At 41.1% G+C, this 18224-nt stretch overlaps 1 protein-coding gene and 1 long non-coding RNA gene across 9 annotated transcripts in view; one reads left to right on the top strand and one right to left on the bottom strand.

The window, feature by feature from the left end:
- The window catches only part of ARHGEF4 (Rho guanine nucleotide exchange factor 4), a 212776-nt gene that overhangs the window by 96347 nt on the left and 98205 nt on the right, over positions 1 to 18224 (top strand). For 2 of the 5 annotated variants that reach the window (XR_008891034.1, XM_056564584.1), the window contains exons 3-4: positions 937 to 1239; positions 5778 to 5913. Coding sequence is in view for 4 of the 5 variants with exons in the window: in XM_056564584.1 (XP_056420559.1) it covers positions 937 to 1239; positions 5778 to 5913 (439 nt within the window). In the remaining variant the exon portion in view is untranslated. Of the gene's footprint in view, positions 1 to 936; positions 1240 to 5777; positions 5914 to 13296; positions 13594 to 18224 lie in introns of those variants that run through there. The other 3 variants (XM_056564585.1, XM_056564586.1, XM_056564587.1) reach the window with 3 other exon arrangements.
- The window catches only part of LOC130361515 (uncharacterized), a 124732-nt gene that overhangs the window by 69986 nt on the left and 36522 nt on the right, over positions 1 to 18224 (bottom strand). For 3 of the 4 annotated variants that reach the window (XR_008891036.1, XR_008891035.1, XR_008891037.1), the window contains exons 3-4: positions 6830 to 6957; positions 5774 to 5910 (exon numbers count right to left, since the gene is read on the bottom strand). This is a non-coding gene — a long non-coding RNA (uncharacterized LOC130361515). Of the gene's footprint in view, positions 1 to 5773; positions 5911 to 6829; positions 6958 to 18224 lie in introns of those variants that run through there. The other variant, XR_008891038.1, reaches the window with a different exon arrangement.

Below are 18224 nucleotides of genomic sequence, written 5' to 3'. Positions count from 1 at the left end.
TTAAGCTGATCACAGTATCTGCCTGCTGAGAACTACAGTGATCAGTTGTAATCTGTGGGGAAACCTGGCATTGTCTTAATTACCAGCAGCGCCACCACAGGGAGAATTGAGCATTACACAGTTGCCAATGAAATCAATGCATTGATCCTTCAGAAGGAGAGACATTCTATGTACCTTCTCTCCATTCTGGCCAAAAAAAAAAAAAAAGAGGATCCTGAACAGAGGACCATAATTCTCAGATATAATGGTATATGAAAAGGGGTTTTCTACACTGTAAAATCCCATTTAAATATTAAAAAGCCACAGCTTAAAAGGCTTTATCTGCTCCATATACTGTCACAAGAAATGCTCTGTTTTCTATATGAATATCTGGGGACATAAAGCTCTATAAAGGGGTACTCCGCTCCTAGACATCTTATCCCCTATCCAAAGGATAGGGGATAAGATGTCTGATCCCAGGGGTCCTGCCGCTGGGGACTCGGCAATCTCCCTGCTGCACCCGACGTTTGTTTAGAGCATCGGTTGCAGCGCCAGAGACTCGTAATGTCACAGCTGTGCCCCGCTTGTGATGTCACAGCCATGCCCCCTTAATGCAAGTCTATGGGAGGAGGCATGACAGCCGTCACACCTCCTCCCATAGACTTGCATTGAGGGGGCATGTCACGAGCCTCCACCCTGCATCGCCAGTCATCCGGCTTGCTTCGTGCACCAGATATATGGGATGCCACAGCCGAGATGGTGGGGTCCCAGTGGCAGGTCTCCCACGATCAGACATTTTATCCCCTATCCTTTGGTTAGGGGATAAGATGTCTAGGGGCAGAGTACCCCTTTAAGGGTATTTCCTCTGTTGTTTTGGTAGCTATCACTTATTTAGATATGGAAGGTTTAAGGATGGTATTATCTTATGTACCTTTCACTTAAAACTGATACAAACAGGATACTATACCCCAAAACCAGACACCAAGTATAAAGGTACAGAGGGAGAAAGTCCTTCAAAAGAAGAAGACCTCTGAGTTTCTGGTGTTCACATTCCCCAACATGGAGACAAGCAAAACCTCCACATTGCCCATGAGGACATCAGGGGAACACGCAAAAGACTCTGAGAAAAGGAACACTAAATCGCTGTTCAGGAGCCTCAGCAGTGATGACCTATGGGTAAATCAGAGAAAGCAGGAGATGCAACTAGACAAGACAGAAAGCACAATTCAAGGAGAGAGTCACATGAACAATCGGTCACAAGTAAGAATGACATCCATCCGCTCGCTCTATCCTCTGCTTTTTTATGTGCAATCTTTCCTTCCATTCTAATCTTTCACATGGTTCTTTGCTATGGATGCAGGAGTTAAAATGGATTTAGTAGTATGCTAAAACATTTCATGGACATGTCCCTTTTCTAGACACCTTGTAAAGCTAATGGGGTTGGGAATGCATGCAAATACATCAACCATGTTTTGAGTTCCATTGTACCATATTATTATTGCAGTACCAGATGGCAACATGTCTTCTGGTCTCACAGTGATTACTTGGTATTGATACCTACTCATTGCATTAGATATCAGTACCAATACCAATGTCTAACATCAATAGATGTATTTGATAGGTATTTCCTGTGTGTTACATCTGGGCATTCACAAAATAGACAATAGGGCTGCATCCAGAGATAGGAGACTCAAATTAGGCTATTAAAGGGGTACTCCACCCCTAGACATCTTATTCTATTCAAGGGATAGGGGATAAGATGTCTGATCACGGGGGTCCTGCCACTGATCTCCCTGATGCATTCGTTTAGAGCGTCGGGTGCAGCGCCGGAAACTCGTGACATCACGGGCATGCCCTGCTCGTGACATCACGGCCACGTCCCCTCAATGCAAGTCTATGGGAGGGGGCGTGACGGACGTCACGCCCCCTCCCATAGGCTTGCATTGAGGGGGCGTGGCCGTGACGTCACGAGCCTCTGTCCCACTTCGCCAGTGCACCGGATGTCTGGGGTACCGCAGCCGAGTGTCCCCATCAGCGTGACCCCCACGATCAGACATCTCATCCCCTATCCTTTGGAATTATACAGGGTTTGAACTCCCAATGCTGAGAGCAATTGCCTGTTTATCACCTCTACTTTAAGCTATTCATTTTTGCTGTATTCTAGTGAAATATCACATACGATATCTCACTGATTCATTTCTTCTTTCTTAGGTATTAAGATAAGACTATTTTTGCGCTTAACAGCCATACATCAAGTTACATCTTATCTTAAGGTTGAACCATTAAAGGGGCTTTCTGAGACTTTTGAATTGGTGGGCTATCTTCAGGATAGGTCATAAATATCTGATTGGTGGAGTGACCCAGGTAGGGAGCCACTAGAGCTGTGATGCCCATATACACAGTGAATAGGGCTAGAAGCAGACAGCTCTGTACACTATAAAGTGGCTATGCTGGGTTACTGCACATTAGCTGTTATTGAAGTGACTGGGAGCTGAGTAATTCAGAATGGCCACTGTACTTCCCTGTGTATGTGGGTGTCAAACAGCTCATACAAAGGGGTGCCAATTGTCGGTCTCCCACCTTTCAGATATTGATGGCCTATCCTGAGGATGAAAAAGTCACCCCTTTAATAGAAGCTTCTTAAATAGGTGGTGGTGTAATAATGCTTAATGGTAACCATAAAGCTGCCGCTTGTCCTCTCTTCCCATGGATAACATAGCAATACGGCTCATGTTCTCTACACATACTTGTGTCTTTGTCCAACTCAAGGATGGATTTTACTCTTAGTTAGTATTAAGTTCAAACTAATCTCGAAGAAAAAGCTGCAGTTTCTAGGATTGTGTTGAAAAGTTCTATAGCATGAAGGCATGAAACGTTCCAACAAAAGCCATCATGACCTCACAAATACATTTCAATAGCGAACCTAAGATTACCAGGCTCTCAATATACTACCAGCTCAACTTTCCAACAGTCCAGCTTACTGAAACTTATGGTGGGTTACATTCGCTTATGTAAAAAAGGAACCAATACTATTTCTAGAGTATGTGCACCTATGCATCTGTTCAAACATCTGTCAATAAAACATACAACATATTATTTAACATATTAGTGGCCGAAAGGAGAATTCCGGTCAAGCCACGCCCTCTCATGAAGTCACACCATGCCCCCTCCATTCATGTCTATAGGAGGGGGCGTGATGGCTGTCCCTCCCCCTTCCATAGACATGAATGGAGGGGGCATGGGGTGATGTCACGAGGGGGCATGACGTGATGTCACATCTCCAGTCCCGGAAACAAAGAGGTTTCCGAGACTTGAAACGCAGCCCTGCATAGAATGCGGATACTGCACGGAGATCGTGGGGGGTCTCAGTGGCGGGCCCCTGGCGATCAGACATCTTATCCCCTATCCTTTGGAAGGGGATACATCTTATGCCCTATCCAAAGGATAGGGGATAAGATGTATTTGACCGTAATACCCCTTTAAGTGTTTTCAGCTTAAAGATAGAAAAATGTCATAGTGACAACATCCCCTTCAGTCTAACAATTGGTTTGGGTATTCAAACTGTGGTACCCTAAAATTACAATTGCCCAGATCTCACTGACCAGATGATGTACAAATGACTGTCTATTGTCAGTTCTAATGCAGATATAGGCAGAAAAGATGAGCTCATCATTCACAGTCCAAGAAATGTTCTATAGCAATGCCAGTCCAACAGTTCACACATCCAAGGTGTCATTTACATGGCAGTATTTGGGATTTATGTGACACAAATCCCAAGCACAGCCCTCATAGAATAATTTGGGGCTGTAATATGCTCCATCGTATGCCATAGAGGTATCCCTTTTAGACAAGAATACCTCTTTATAGAAGCACCAAATGGCAGAAATTTGGGTATGCTTTGTGACCAACATTTAACTAAGTGGCTAATTTTGACTTTTTCCTCCAGTAATTTTGACTTTTTCCTCCATTATTTGGCTACTTTCTGTTGCGCAGTCAGCAGATACAGTCACCAACATTGTGATCTATTTTTTAGCCAACCAGACTTTATAAAAGATTTATTGGTTTTCTTATTATTTTATTGCTATTGGCTTAAAGTATAAACAGATGATATGTCGGTTTAAATCTTACATCTTTGCCCAATTTGACAGTGACAGTCCTATAAGACACATACATACCATCAGTATTGACAATTACAATTGCAGCGGAAACATTTTTCCTATAATTTTCTATGAATTAGGAAATGCTTTAGTTACTGAATGAGATGTCCTAGTATGGATGACAGAAGTGAGGTCATGTAGAAATGATTGTAAGCAGAAAAGCATCAATGAATCCTGACAAATAAAAGGAACGGCCTGATGTATACAGAACCCTGTGTGACATGTCACCAAATTAGATTAAATTCGACTGTTTCCTGTTTAGGCTGAGTAACCCCTGGAGTCTGCAGTCATGAGATGAAAGCTGAGGCCTCCATAGCTGATATGTGGTCATCTTGTGCCCATACTCAACCAACATGTCTTTATGAGAACCTATCAAGTCCCTGTGCCCTACTCAATAAGGCTTCTCCCTGCACTAAGGCTGTCATTCAAGCCTAGTACTTATGGCCAGTTGAAAGAGATGCCTCACCTTGTATTGTCCGTGTTCCATATTGACACATACCACTGTTATACACAGTCAACATGATAGCTCAGAATACACCGTGTGTCTCTAAGACAACTCGTGATGATATTCGAAATCACAAAGTTTATGACTGAATAGGTTGTTATATGCCATAAGATGATATCTCAGATATTCCTTGTTGGGTTGCCCTCTTGATGAGCTCCCAATATGGCTTCTAGAGGAGTTTTGATGTTAATGAAGATGCCAAACACAAAACACCTCAACAAAGTATAGAGGCAACAGATTTGTATCTGGGGGGGGGGGGGGGTTAGCTGGCATTTAATTTTTTCCCAGTGTGAAATAAGGCTTAGCCACCCTCAAAAACTAGACTATAGCCCCAAAGACATTGGTCTTTAATCTACATGCATATAAAAAAATACAGCCTTAAAGGGGTACTCCACTGGCCAGCATTTGGAACTAAATGTTCCAAACGCTGTTTTCGCGCTGCGGTGGTCGGCCATGCCCCTCGTGTCATCACAACCACGCCCCCTCAATGCAAGTCTATGGGAGGGGGCGTCACGCCCCCGCCCATAGACTTGCATTGAGGGGCGTGGCCGTGACGCCACAAGGGGCATAAAAAAGAAAGTTGCAACAGCACTCGGTCAAAAAATGGAGGCTCTTAGCACACTTTCTGATCAAAATGTGTCCCCCCACCGCAGTGGGAAAACAGCGTTCGGAGCATTTTGTTCCAAATGCTGGCCAGTGGAGTACCCCTTTAAATGGAGCAATTTCTTCTATGGATATGTTTTTCAAGTGTAGTCAAAGTCTTCTTTATTTAACGCTTCCATAGTCTTAGAAGAAAATCACTTATTACTCTGATGAGTCACTACTGGTCAGGACAATTATCATCCTCTCGATGGCCATCTCAACTTGGCCCAGTGTCCACATTTCTCTCTACAGATTTGGGCACGATGCCTATCCCTGTAACAATGAGCCATGTTATAACCACTACAATACTCATAACCTTTGTGTTTTCTCTTTTTTTGTCCAAGTGTTTGTCTAACCTCAGTTGTAACTAACTCACTAACTTCTTTTGCACGTTCCCTTTATCACTGTTAGCATCAAATGACCTAAAGAAGTGCATCCTTGATGGACATACCATTCAACATTGATAAAGATGACATTGTTTTTCTTCTGTCCAGGCGAGAACGAGTAGGAGCGGATCTGCTGCACCCTATGACATATTTCGAATTCGACCAATGAAGATACACTCGTTTTCCCAAAGCACTCCTTCTAGGCTTGATCTTGTGGGTTGTGTGAGGCGCATCACATTTCCTGGTAGGTATTATTGCTATGATTATTATTACATGGTAATTATGTTACTACTTGTACTATTGTGCATTGTTTTATTAGACACACCCTGCTGCTAGTGTTGTTTATTGCGACACTCTGGTAGTACTTTGGGAGCAGGGACCACCATCACCATAATGCCAGTGCCCATAGGGATGTGACACAGCAGCTCCACTACTGCCAAACCTGGCCTTCTGGCTCTGGGCCATGACACATTACAGACACAGCTCCACGGCAACGGCTGCCACATGGCACCACACCAGTGTGAACAGGTCACCAAGCTGACCCCTCCATGTGGTTTCTGTCTGCAGACTTGGAGAAGTCAGGCACAAACCTTTTTTTGGTCTCCCAAAAAACACCTGGGCCCAATGGGAAAGGGGTCTTATACATTTAAATCTATACTAACTACCTGATGTTAGTTATTAAATCGTGAGATGTTATATATCAATGTGTCTTTCTATTTAAATTGATAGTAACTAGGAGTAATATTAAAGGGGTTAACCAGGAATAGAAAAACAGAGCTACTTTCTTTTAAAAACCACTCCTTGTCTGTCTCCAGCTTGGGTGTGGTTCTGCAGCTCAATTCCATTGAATGGAGCCAAGTTGTAAAACCACACCCAACTTGGAGACGGACGTGGAGCTGTTTTTGAAAGAAATTAGCCGTGTTTTTCTATCCCTGGATAACCCTTTAACTGCTTTATTTTAAATTGTATTTGCACCAACACCATTTTTCTTTATCACTTATTTTATACTCTGTTCAAACCACTTGTAAGACGACTGAAATCATAGCCCCCTGTTAGCATTACATGGTGGCTGGGGGTGGGGGAGATTAGTGCATTGCTTCTGTTTATTGCTTGCTAGTGAGAATAGAAAGCTGTTTTTTAAGGAGAAACACTTTACATACCACATTGCAGACATTCATCTCAGTCACAGCCCTTTGGCATGTGGAAGATAAACTGCATGGTGGGAGGAGATCTCATCAAGGACACTCATCCCGCACGGCCCGAGGATGAGCACTGGCAATTCTGTTGTCTATGTAGAAAAAAAAAAAATACAACAAAATAAGAATATTTATTTATAGAGAAATATGTGTGTGTGTGTGTGTGTGTGTATATATATATATATATATATATATATATATATATATATATATATAATGTGTATAATAATTATTATAATTACTATTATTATATTTTTTATTTTTTTCAAGCCAACAAGAATAAGAATATTTATTTATAGAGAAATATGTGTGTGTGTGTGTGTGTGTGTGTGTGTATATATATATATATATATATATATATATATTCAAAAACAATGCAGCACTACTTCACCATTAGATGCCCGGTGCCAGCGCCCTGACTCGATCAAAGTCCATGTAATAGAAAACAATGGCGCAGCACTCCAAAATTGCAAAAAAGTGTAAAAATGTATTCCTTCATGTCAAAATTCAAAGCGACGTTTCAGCTCCCCACTGGAGCTTTTTTCAAGCAAGCTTGGAAAAAGCTCCAGTGGGGAGCTGAAACGTCGCTTTGAATTTTGACATGAAGGAATACATTTTTACACTTTTTTGCAATTTTGGAGTGCTGCGCCATTGTTTTCTATATATATATATATATATATATATATATATATATATATATGTATTATAATTATTATTATTATTATATTTTTTATTTTTTTCAAGCCAACAAGAATAAGAATATTTACACAAAGAGCCAAGACTCGCATCATGGCTTCCATTCATACATTCACACTATAGCCATGACAACTACGAATAAGCTTACAGAATATTTTCAATGAACCCTGTTAGAAGCCCTTGCCTTATAATGGGGGGGCCACTGCACTTCTGGAATTTCTAATTCTGACAGTAGTAATAGTCTGTCAGCCTAGTCTTCTATAGCAGTGTTTTCCAAATGGCGTGCCTCCAGCTGTTGCAAAACTACAACTTCCAGCATGCCTGGACAGCCGAAGGCTGTCCGGGCATGCTGGGAGTTGTAGTTTTGCAACAGCTGGAGACACACTGTTCTACAGGAAACCCTAACAGAACCCTTATAGAATAGTAGTGTGGCACCTCTAGTTCTTTCTGAAACCTGTACCAAAATTTTTAAATGTGAACAACAAGGCACCAACAATACTTTTTAAGGGTATATTCAGACGTACAGCATCCTTTGCAGGATTTGAAGCTGCAGATTTCAGTGTAAACTAATTGACTGAACACAGCATCAAAACTGCAGCTTTAAATCCTGCCCAAGATACTGTATGTGTGAATTCGCCCAAAAACTAATTTTGTAAGCCAATTAACCCTCCTTGAAAAAATGATGGCCTATCCTCAGGAGGTCTGAATCCTGCTGCCCCCACTGACCAGCTGCTTAAAGAGGTCACAGCACTCGCTCAACCATTTTGGCCTCTTTAATATTTACAGTATTGGGGGATTTTGGTGCTATCACCAGTGAATGAGGCCTTTGGACTGTTTTCACACTGTACAAATGAATTCACATTTTTATCTCAAGGAAAAAGTAGAGGCTTCAGTGGACTGAAGGTAAGAGTGGAGCCTTCCTGCACATGGCGGAGCCATGCTATAAATCTGCAGAGACCCCCTATTTTGTTTTGTCAAATACATTCTACCGTAGAATTATCATCTCTATAAAGGTGCATTCACATGTACAGGATCTGCTGCATATTTTTGCTGCATGTTTTGTGCAGCTGATTTTGCTACCTATTAACTTCAATGGGTAGCAAAATCAGCTGCAGAAAATATGCAGCAGATCCTGTACATGTGAATGTACCTCAAAACAAGATTTAATGGGCACTCTCATTAAAACTAATCGTTGCTATTGCACTACTTATGGTAAATAAACAATCTAATGTACTTTGTTTAAAACATTTTTTTTAGTTTTCTATGTCTTATTTGTGTTTAAAAAAGCTGCCACTAGGTGTCTCCCTACTTGTCCAGAGCACATTTCCCCCCATCTCTTGCACAGACTTTGGACTCCTGCTGGCCTGACAGAAGTCCAAAATCAGGAAATGCGGTCTGTAGTGCTGAGGAGTGTGTGCAGTCCTATACAATCATAGCTCATCTCACACTGAACTGCTCTGGGCTGTGTGTAGTAGAGTGAGGGAGGAAGTCCTCCCCTGTATGGCTTCAGATGATGTCATGCCTGCTGGGGAATGCCCCTTCCCAGTTTGAGACTGAGCAGAAAATACAGAGCAATCTCAAGGTAGAAATCTAAAAAATAAAAGAAATAAAGGCAGGGGGTTTATCATGATGGGGGCAGTGAACTGGGAGGATTATAAAATTTTACAAGATCATGAGAGGTACTCTTTAAGCATAGTGCGATTTTTATTTATCCATTTCAATTATATTCAGGATCAGATAGAAAAACCTGTTTGCTTCTGTATCCATAGATTAATATTTTGACTGTTAATTGACATTACATTCAGTTCAAATTTATGTTCAATTCAGTTTAGAAGGTTTAAAATAAGTTTAAATAGTTTAAATATAAGGGTATGAAAAAAAACACCTTAAAAAATGTTCAGGAAGCAAAAAAAAAAAAAAGAATTCTTAAAGGAGTACTCCAGGATGGGAAAATTGCCCGTCATACTGCCAGCAGTAAAAAAAAATTAAGCGGTACATACCTTTCGTCGCTCCCCCGGTGCCTCCTCCTGGTCGGAGAGTCATACTGCACTCAGCCAATCACCGGCCGCAGTGAAGTCCCACCTCGGCCGGAGATAGGCTGAGCGGCAGTGTGATGTTTTCGGCCCAGGCTCTGTAGCCGTGAGCACAGCTGAGTCCCGAAATTCACATCAGGACTATTGCAACAGGTGTCAGGAGTGGCACTTGCTGTGATCTGTCCCTTACTGCAGGTACTACTGTTCCCAACATGGAGCACACTCTGCTCCATGCTGGTTGCTGTAGTATCTGTTCTAATAGACAGATGGCCCGGGTGTCACTTCTGACAACCATTGAGATCTGTCTATTAATGCAGGTACTACAGCTCCCAGCATGGAGCAGAGTGTATTCCATGTTGGGAGTAGTAGTACCTGCAGTTAAGGTCAGATCACAGCGGGTGTCACTCCTGACACCCGCTGCGACCCTTCGGTATAAGCTATAGAAATGGACAGCAGCCGCACTGGTCCCCTGTCTGCACTATATTCCGCTGTGATGTGAGGTTCTCTTCACATCACAGATTCGTATATGCTGCTAAGAGCTGTGATTGGCCAACACCATCCAGCCAATCACAGCTCTCAGTGGGATATATGAATCTGTGAAGTGAAGAGAACCTCACATCACAGCGGAATATAGTGACGGGCAGTGGAGCGGAGAAGTGCGGCGTGCTGCCCACATCTGTAGCTTATACCAGAGGATCGCAGTGGGTGACAGAAGTGACACCAGCTGCGATCTGTCTATTAGTACAGGTACTACTACTTCCATCATGGAACAGTCTGTTCCATGCTGGGAGTTGTAGTACTACCTAAAAAATAAAATAAAAAAATAAAAAAAGTTCAAAAACACACATTTTATTAAACACATAATTAAAATACATTACTAATAAAACGTTTTACAAAATTAAATATAAAAAATATGTTATTTTTATAATTACATGGCCCCTTTCTACATTTTTTATATTGCCGACTAGATTTTTAATTCTCTGCCCGCCCATATAAATTGATCCCTGTTTAAAAATTTATAAAAATTTTGTTCTAAAAAATAAAAATTTTGTTAAATACAATTTTTTTCATAACTACTGTATTTATTTTTTCTTTTTTTTAATGGTTCCCTTTAACAATCTCCATCACTTATCGCTTTTTTTTGGATCGCTAAAGTCCAAAAAAAGAATAAAAACCGCCTGACAAAATGCCAAAATTAAAACCCACATGGCATTCTTCTTGGTATTTTTTCACTCCCATGGACTTCTATGGGAGGAATAAGCCAAGATTTTCCCCAAAGAAACTCCATACTCTGAATTTGAGGACGGTTTTGAAAACCAGCCTCTGAGCCCAAAAGAGCTGAAAAATGCCCAAAGGATTAAAAAAAACACCAAAATGAAAAATGCAGCTAACAACTGGCCACAGCGTTTTTTCACAGAAAAAAACGCCTTGCGGCAAAATGGGCGTTTTTATCGGCATTTTTGCATGAAAACCTCAGTGGAATTCTAGCCTAATGGAGTTTTCCGCCTCTGATATTCACCTGTCAGAAAAATTTACATGTTCATTATGTCAGTGGAATACCGAGTGGAATGCATTGCCGGCTATAGGGACTGGAAATGTACGTGCTGAATTAGTCCGCTCGAGATTTTTGGGGGACATTTATTAAAACTTGTGTAGAGGAAAAGTTGAACAGTTGCCCATAGCAACCAATCAAATTGATTCTTTCATTCTTAAGAAGGCTTCTGAAAAATAAAAGAAGTGATCTGATTGGTTGCTATGGGCAACTGGTCAACTTTTCCTCTCCTCAGGTTTTGATCTCCCCTTTGTCCATAATAAAAAAAAAAATTTCTGTGACGGTTCTGCTCTTTTAGCTAAAAATCCTGATCAAAACGAACTCCAGAATAAGGCCTAAATACTGAATCTGCTTCACGTAAAGGGGTACTCCAGTGGAAAACAATTTTTTTTATCAACTGGTGTCAGAAAGTTAAACAGATTTGTAAATTACTTCTATTAAAAAATCTTAAAGGGTACCTCTCATCAAAAAAAACTTTAGATATATTATAGATTAATGTGTGCAGAATAACTTTACAATTGCATGTTATTAAAAAATATGCTTCTTTCTATTTAATTTTCCACTTTGAAGAAATGACCACTAGGGGTCTCCCTACTAGTCCTGGCAGCAAGCATTTCAGACTCATGCTGGAGTCCTAAACACTACGAGCTGCCAGTCTGCTTTGTTCACAAAGGAGAACACTCAGAGCTGCCAGTCTGCTTTGTTCACAAAGGAGAACACTCAGAGCTGCCAGCCTGCTTTGTTCACAGCCTGTTTAGCTGTGAACAAAGCAGGCTGGCAGCTCTGAGTGTCTAGGACTCCAGCATGAGTCAGAAATGCTTGCTGACAGGACTGATCGGGAAAAATACAATAGAAAGAAGCATATTTTTCATTAACATGCTATTGGAAAGTTAATCAACATTTATTAATCTAAAATATATCAAAAGTTTATTTGATGAGAGGTACCCTTTAATCCTTCCAGTACTTGTCAGCTGCTGCATGCTCTACAGGAAGTTCTTTTCTTTTTGGATTTCTTTTCTGTCTGACCATAGTGCTTTCTGCTTTCTCTGTCCATGTCAGCAACTGTCCAGAGTAGGAGCAACTCCCCATAGCAAACCTCTCCAGTTCTGGACAGTTCCTTACACGGCCAGGTGTCAACAGAGAGCACTGTGATCAGACAGAAAGAAAAGAACTTCCTGTGGAGCATACAGCAGCTGATAAGTACTGGAAGGATTAAGGTTTTTTTTTAACAGAAGTAATTCACAAATCTGTTTAACTTTCTGGCACCAGTTGATTTTTAAAAGTTTTCCACTAGAGTACCTCTTTAAAGAAAAACTGCACCAAAAACTCCAGATTTATCCTAGTTTTGACGACAAAAAAAACAAAACGAAAAGTATGAACAAGCGCTTGGTGAGTCAATAAACATAAAATAATGAGACTGTAATCGATTTGTCAGTGGGGTCCCATCTAGAGATGAGCGAACTTACAGTAAATTTGATTCATCACGAACTTCTCGGCTCGGCAGTTGATGACTTATCCTGCGTAAATGAGTTCAGCCTTCAGATGCTCCGGTGGGCTGGAAAAGGTGGATACATTCCTAGGAGACTCTTTCCTAGGAATGTATCCACCTTTTCCAGCCCACCGGAGCATCTGAAGGCTGAACTAATTTACGCAGGATAAGTCATCAACTGCCGAGCCGAGAAGTTTGTGACGAATCGAATTTACTGTAAGTTCGCTCATCTCTAGTCCCATCCTATAAATCTCCCCCAGTCAGTTTACTAGATGAATCACAAGACAAATCCTGTGACATCCCTGCTGGTTCCATCAATGGGACGCAGGAAGGGAACCCTACTGGGTCTTCTAAGGGTCTATTCACATGTACAGTATTCTGCGCAGATTTGATGAGCAGATTTGATGCGCAGGATTTGAAGCTGTGCTTAGTCATTCAGTTTACATTGAGATCTTCAGCAGAAAATCCTGTGCATCAAATCTGCGCGTGTGAATAGACCATTAAAAGAGGATTCCATTGAAAAGAATATATTCGCATGTATGTTCTCAAAGTTCAACCCTTCCAAGTCCTTGATATTAGTAGCAGTTGCTAAGAGACCCGTATGTGACTAAGCCGGGGATAACTAGGGAGTGGGATGAATCTTGTGCTTGCAAGAGCCCCCCTAGAGGCCCCCTATGATGTCAGGTTGCATTCTGCAAGGGAAGCCAGGCTGCTCAGCATTGAGCCAGCACTGCCAGGTACAAGAGCCTGTAAGAAGCAACAAGAGGCTCCTGTTGTAGCCTGTGTGTCCGGATGAGGACTCCCAGCGACCCAATGAACCCATACAGTAGTGGTGGGAGCTCTGGGCTTTCCTCTGGCTCTGATTCGGATAGCAGTAGCTGCCTGGGTTGGGGTGGTGCTGGCATGAGAGGGCTGCTGTCCAGATACTGGAGCCTGGAAAGCCTGCAGTCTGCTTCTGGTAAGGAGAATTCCTTCTATATCTATCTGGGTATGTTGGCAGGGCATAGACTAGGGCATCGTACGATTAATACATATATAGATAGGTATATTGCACAATAGGCACCTGTTAACAGGTGTCAGAAATTTTACTTATACGAAATTGAACATATAGTGCTGCGTACCATGGTATGGCGGTATAGAATAATGTAGGCGTCAGAACAGACTAGATGCCAGGGATGTGACCATCCTAAATATATATATATATATATATATATATATATATATATATTTCTTTTTTTTAAAGTTTCCAGATTTGTACAAGATTATATCTCTGGGGGAAGACTTTTGCCTGCTTCTTAGGGAACTTTACATGTTACAACCAGCACTTACGGCAATGGACTCAGAGTATAGATGAGTGTTTCCCAACCAGGACGCCTCCAGCTGTTGCAAAACTACAACTCCCAGCATGCCCAGACAGCCGAAGGCTGTCCGGGCATGCTGGGAGTTGTAGTTTTGCATCAGTATACTGGGAGTTGCAGTTTTGCAACACCTGGAGGTACCCTGGTTGAAAAACACTGTCATAGATAGAGTAATATTATTATTTGCACTATATAAGTAGATTCCTAGTCATTTTGGAATGTATTTGTGCTGCTTCCAAAATCAATTCTTTATAATAAACCTTTTTTTTTTTTTTCAATTATGTAAATAACTTTTTTTCTGCCTATTAAGTCTCATGTGTAATGCAAAATGTATCATTTTTGTAGTTGCCTAAAGGGAACCTGTCATGTTGAAAATGTAGTCTGATCTGCTGGTATCAGGCTATAGAGCAAGAGGAGCTGAGCAGATTGATATGTAGTTTTTGTAATAAAAAAAATTCAGTAGAACTTGTATTTTTGTTATGTATATGCTTGCTCTTTTTAGCCTTAGGAGTCCAGTGGGCGGACCTTATCTGTGACCGACAGCTATGTTTGTATGTAAGTTCAAACAGAGAAGGATGTCAATTGCTGATAAGACCACCCACTGGACTCTTGAGCATAGGACTGAGTCTAAAAAAATTTTCCCCCTACAAAACTATATATCAATCTGCTCAGCTCATTCTGCTCTATAACATGAAGCTGCCATGACATTTTGGGAGAGATATTTAAAAAAAAAAAAAAACTTGCACCAGATTTTTAACAATGGCTCAGGCTCCGTTTGAACATTTTACACTGTCTACTCTATGTCTGCACCACATATAATCTGGATTAGTTAATACCAATCATTTTTTTGCGCATTTATCACTTTTTTTTTTTGCACTCTTTAAGCCCCATCCATTTACAGAGACCACGCCCCTTAATTTACAAAAGTGGCACGCATGGTGCAAGCAAAGTTAAAATCATAAACTGTCTGAAAATTTGGCGCTAATAATGTATGCCACATTTTAGGCACATTTGGCGCAGAAATTACGTGAAAAAAGGCACTAAATGCTATGAATATTCCCTGGACTATTGAGGTTACAGTAGTAGTCATCAGTATAATGTTATATGGACAGGATTTAGCTTTTCTCCATCAGTTCCCCTAATATTAAGGCGAAAAGGAGTGAACAAGTGTTTGCGTGCACAAAGTAACAGTTCCTTTCTATTCTGCATAGTTATTGTTAGAGTCTCTCGGGTTTAGCAGCAAGTGCAATGTGACAGTATCACGCAGTTCTATAGTCAGTGTTATGGCCTCGAGCCTTGACTAAATTTTCATCATTATAAGACATTATATATATATATATATATATATATATATATATATATATATATTTATTTATTTATTTTATAATGCTGAGAATTATATATATATATATATATATATATATATATATATAATATTATTTATATAATTGAACTACTATTAAAGCATGTATATATAACTATAACTTTAGGTTCCTTATTTTAACTCCCATTATGTTTTACATGCATTACATGAGCTGATAGGGAATTGCTAAACTAGCCATCACACATATGGCTAGCCTTTAGCACAGTGTTTTCCAAACCGTGTGCCTCCAGCTGTTGCAAAACTACAACTCCCAGCAAGCCCGGACAGCCGGAGGCTGTCCGAGCATGCTGGGAGTTATAGTGTTGCAACAGCTGGAGGCACACAGTTTAAAAAACACTGCTTTTTAGTAGTTCTCCCAACCATAGTCCTGAACATTCATAAGTGCTTTGTAGGCTGCAGTAAATGGCAGTGCTTTGTAGGCTGCAGTAAATGGCAGTGCTTTGTAGGCTGCAGTAAATGGCAGTGCTTTGTAGGCTGCAGTAAATGGCAGTGCTTTGTAGGCTGCAGTAAATGGCAGTGCTTTGTAGGCTGCAGTAAATGGCAGTGCTTTGTAGGCTGCAGTATATGGCAGGGCTTTGTAGGCTGCAGTAAATGGCAGTGCTTAGTAGGCTGCAGTAAATGGCAGTGCTTAGTAGGCTGCAGTAAATGGCAGTGCTTTGTAGGCTGCAGTAAATGGCAGTGCTTTGTAGGCTGCAGTAAATGGCAGTGCTTTGTAGGCTGCAGTAAATGGCAGTGCTTTGTAGGCTGCAGTAAATGGCAGTGCTTTGTAGGCTGCAGTAAATGGCAGTGCTTTGTAGGGCTGCAGTAAATGGCAGTGCTTTGTAGGGCTGCAGTAAATGGCAGTGCTTTGTAGGCTGCAGTAAATGGCAGTGCTTTGTAGGCTGCAGTATATGGCAGGGCTTTGTAGGCTGCAGTAAATGGCAGTGCTTAGTAGGCTGCAGTAAATGGCAGTGCTTAGTAGGCTGCAGTAAATGGCAGTGCTTTGTAGGCTGCAGTAAATGGCAGTGCTTTGTAGGCTGCAGTAAATGGCAGTGCTTTGTAGGCTGCAGTAAATGGCAGTGCTTTGTTGGCTGCAGTAAATGGCAGTGCTTTGCAGGCTGCAGTAAATGGCAGCATTGGGTTTGTTCCTGGGTTCAAATGGCTGCAGCCAGATGTCAAATAACAAAATAACAAATTGTATATAAAGGAATTGCTATTTAGGCAACTGTCTGTAATAATAAAATAGGTGAAGAATAGTACGATATGTAATATAATATTAATATATTATTATTATTATTATATTTTTTATTATTATTATATATTATTACAGACTTGTTTTAATGTGAAATTTTATTTCTGTAATTCTTGCTTCGTTTGGTAGCATTTTTGAAAGCGCTAAGGTTGTGTAGGGCTGTGCGTTCCAAAACAGCGTTCCTCCAGCTGTTGCAAAACTGTAACTCCCAACATACCCGGACTCCCAGCAGCTGGAGACACACTGTTTGGAAAACACTGGAGTAGGGTGTAAAAAGTGTTTTTGAAAAAGGAGAAGCTCCTCACTAAACATGGAGACATTTGCTTAAGACTATGGCGGCAGCGGCGAAGACGAGTGAACTAAAAATCTCAGTCAGTCTGAGGCTTGGGGCACAAATAAAATGCCTGGTGTGCACTTGAGAAAAAATGTAATTAAGGCGATTAAAGCTGACATGGCGGACACTTGTGAGACACGGAGACCTTTTGTCCCACAAGCGGCTAGGAATAGGAATTTAGACATGAAATGTAGATTTTGTGCCATTTGAGTTTTGGGAAGTAAATTAGAATAAATACATTTCATCCAGACATGGGCAAAGAAGCATTGTGCTGCCCCTCGGAAAGCATAGACCCTGTGTCGGTAGGGCTATCGATGGACCCATAGATACAGATTGACTAATAACAAGAGCTAGGTCATTTTGTATGGACATTATTTATTAAAAGACAGCATTAAGAGATAAACTTCACAACAGCCTCATTGACATAGTATGAAATAGACTGGAGGGGACCCTATTGACTTCTATGGGAGAGCTTTCTAGGCATGCTCTGTGACTTGTGCAGGGAGGGAGAGATGGAAACTGTGGCAATCACCTATTGTGAATGACCGGATTACATCTTATCTATATACTAGTTTCCCCCTTTCATTGTAATACTGTCTGTGAGGTTAAGGGGGAGGCTACTGGAGAGCAATCTGTATAGAGCAGGAAGTCTCAGCTTATTATAAGGCCTAGTGGACAGAATGGAAACTGCAAGAATGCAGGATTATTTTAATAAGAGAATAGTGTAACGAAATAGTGTGTAATGGAAAATTAGAAAACAAAATATCATCAAAAGGTCTTTAAACATAAACAATACACTAAGTACTTTTTTGATGACATGTCTTGTTTTGGAAACAGTTGCACTGTGTGCAATTCATGCAACAAGGGGAAGTGGCTTAAAGAGAAAGAGGTGCAGCGTCATAGGAAGGGTGTGGCCTGAATGTGACCAAATTGCATCCAAATTTGTCTTAAAAATATTAGGGAAAAATTGGTGAAAGCTAACCAATAGTCGGTATAAAAAGATAGATAAGTGCGCCAAAACAGCATGATTCTCTCTGAAAAATGTGTGGTGGCCCAGTATGGGAGGTGTTACCCCGTACCCTTGCTGCCCTGTCAGGCAGCCTCCCGCAGTGTCCCCTGGCCCCCACCCCCTGCATCTGTTTATTGTAATTGTATATAATCCCTATGTTATATATGTAAGAGTGTTATACCTTTAAGACTATTTACCATGTGATTTGTCATGCGATTATTACCCAGGAGATATCAGTGATCAGGTGACCTAGGGGTGACCAATGGGACCCCA

The sequence above is a fragment of the Hyla sarda genome, chromosome 3 (assembly GCF_029499605.1).
Source record: "Hyla sarda isolate aHylSar1 chromosome 3, aHylSar1.hap1, whole genome shotgun sequence".
In the NCBI taxonomy this organism is placed as follows: domain Eukaryota; kingdom Metazoa; phylum Chordata; class Amphibia; order Anura; family Hylidae; genus Hyla; species Hyla sarda.
Note: the sequence above shows the minus strand (reverse complement) of the source record. Positions and strands in the feature narration are given on the sequence as shown.